The 2,375-nt window shown below is 37.8% G+C and overlaps 1 protein-coding gene across 2 annotated transcripts in view; it reads left to right on the top strand.

Moving 5' to 3' along the window:
- Nucleotides 1–296: 296 nt before the first annotated feature.
- LOC110025947 (fructose-bisphosphate aldolase-lysine N-methyltransferase, chloroplastic) overlaps nucleotides 297–2,375 on the top strand; it is a 16,447-nt gene continuing 14,368 nt past the window's right edge. For both annotated transcript variants that reach the window (XM_020726647.1, XM_020726648.1), the window contains exons 1-2: nucleotides 297–895; nucleotides 984–1,012. In XM_020726647.1, coding sequence (XP_020582306.1) covers nucleotides 393–895; nucleotides 984–1,012 — 532 coding nt within the window. In that variant the 5' untranslated portion in view covers nucleotides 297–392. The remainder of the gene's footprint in view (nucleotides 896–983; nucleotides 1,013–2,375) is intronic.

Consider the following 2,375-nt stretch of genomic DNA (forward strand, 5'->3'; position numbering starts at 1 on the left):
AAAAGTAGTATTTTAAAAAAATCTAATTGACTGCAAGCTACAAAGATTTATAAATAATTAAAATATTGATTACGAAAATAGAATAAAAATTTTTAAATTAGATTCAAATGATGTTCTAATATAAATAATAATTTTTAAATCTTGCTCAAATTCCTATCATCTTATAATTAAATGATTAGGGCTGTTAAAAGGACTCTTTATTCATAAACAGCTCGTGTTCTGCTCGTTAAGCAAATGAGCCGAACACAAATACAATTTTTGAGCTTGAACGAGCCGCTGAACATGACTCACTCGTGTTCGGCTCGTAGCGGACATAAAGCGGATATACTATCCATGCTTATCTCTGATCTCTCTGCGAAACAAGCAAATCAGCAGCTGCGCAGCAGCTAACGATGGCGTTGCTCCACCTCTCCTTCCATCCTCCATCTCCTCTCTCTTTCCCCCATTCCTCTACTCCCATCCCCGCCTTCAGTTTCTCTGGACATTCCCCAACCAAACTCCAACAAAGAAACATTAAACTCGCCGCAGCCTTCGCCGCCGTCGCCGCACCCTTTCCATCCGATTCCGCAATCTCCGACTTCTGGCGATGGCTCCGCGAGAGCGGCGCCATTCCGCAGCCTCCGCCGCCGGTGAGGCCTGCTCTCGTGCCGGAAGGCCTAGGGCTTATGGCTGAGCGTGACATGCTGCGGAATGAAGTGGTTGCTGAGATTCCTAAGAAGCTCTGGATCGACACCAACACAGTATCGGTTTCGGAAATTGGACCCGTGACCCTCGGGTTGAAACCATGGGTCGCCATCGCGCTGTTCCTTCTAAGAGAGAAGGCCATGGGTGTCGCCTCCTCGTGGCGACCGTACCTCGATATTCTCCCGACGGAGACGGATTCGCCTATTTTCTGGTGAGGAAGAGTTCAACAGGGGAGAAAGTGATGTAGATTGTAGTGATTTTGAGGGATTTATGAGTGTCGTTTCGTTTTTGCAGTGCAGGTCGGAGGAGGAGCTACTTCAAATGCGAGGTGAGCACCAATAGTTGCATACATACCACCCGATTACTATGTATTTACATTTCTAACATCTAAATTTTTGCTTTTTTACATTTTGTTCCACTCAAATATTTCACATCACTTCAAAAACACCACCATTTTAACATTCAAAAGTGAAACATGCCTTCTGATGCATAGGTAAGGTGACATATATGTTAAGGAATTGAACTGCTAGATATGTAAATACATACGAATTGATTGGTATGTATGTAAATCTTCCAACCTTTTATGAACCTTTGTGATTAATCTCATGCGCACTTTTGTATGATTGAGAGGCTCTGGAACCAACTTTGTTAGTTTGTTTTATGTGGTTTTAAGATCTTATAATAAATCAATTTGTTGGATGACATGAATATCACGATGCATACAAACGGTTTGACGTTTCAAATGGAATGAAGGTATTAAAGGTATTAAAGGTAGGATCTGTTTAAAAAATAGGCTCATATTGAAAGTGAAATAAAATTTTCTGAAATTATAGTAGATGTTCATCTACTAATATTTTGGTTAAACTTGGTTCTTTGTGTTCCACCATCCGTAGTTTGTCTATGATCGAATGGTTCATATTAGTTTTCGAGCCTATGAAACTTGGCTTCTTCGATCCATATCGGGCAATGTGTAAAAATGGTTGACTCACAAAAGTTCGATATGGTTGAGCGACAAAAAATTGAAGACTGTAAGATTTCAATCTTCGTTTGGTCATAAACATGGATTTTGACCGACTTTATCTCGGTGACTATCTATTGAAAGGTAAACTTGTATGTGGGAATATTGTTTTGGGCTTGTTTATTATTTGTGGGTGTACTTGGGAATTGGGAAGGGTTGACGAGCTTCCTTATTTAAGTCGAATGATGTAAGTTTTTGTGTTCTGTCTTTGCTTGATCCCTTATGATTACTTCATGGTTCATCTTATTTATTCATCCTATTTTTCTCAAGAGTTAATACTTTTGCATAAAATTTGGATTTTTTTTTTCCTAACGCCGAAAAATTTAAAACCTCTAGCCACGAATCAAAGCACAATTAACTTCTTTAATTGATAGCATTCTTGACATTGAACCTAAGATGTAATTAACTCAAGGGTTTGTATTCATATGAAACTTTGATTCCCCATAGTTAAAATAAAACCAAGTTAGTTACATTCCCAAAAACAATATTCTAATCCGCCTTTTATGTTTTAAGCCCTAGATAGGGGTGTGAATTAATTTGTTTAAACCAAAAAAATTGAACCGAACCTAGAATATTTGGTTGATATAGTTCACTTTATAAAGAAAAAAAATACTAAATATATAAATTTAAATAATTGAATTTTCACACACACACACACACAATATATATATAT

The sequence above is a fragment of the Phalaenopsis equestris genome, unplaced genomic scaffold (assembly GCF_001263595.1).
Source record: "Phalaenopsis equestris unplaced genomic scaffold, ASM126359v1 Scaffold000343, whole genome shotgun sequence".
Taxonomy (NCBI): Eukaryota; Viridiplantae; Streptophyta; class Magnoliopsida; order Asparagales; family Orchidaceae; genus Phalaenopsis; species Phalaenopsis equestris.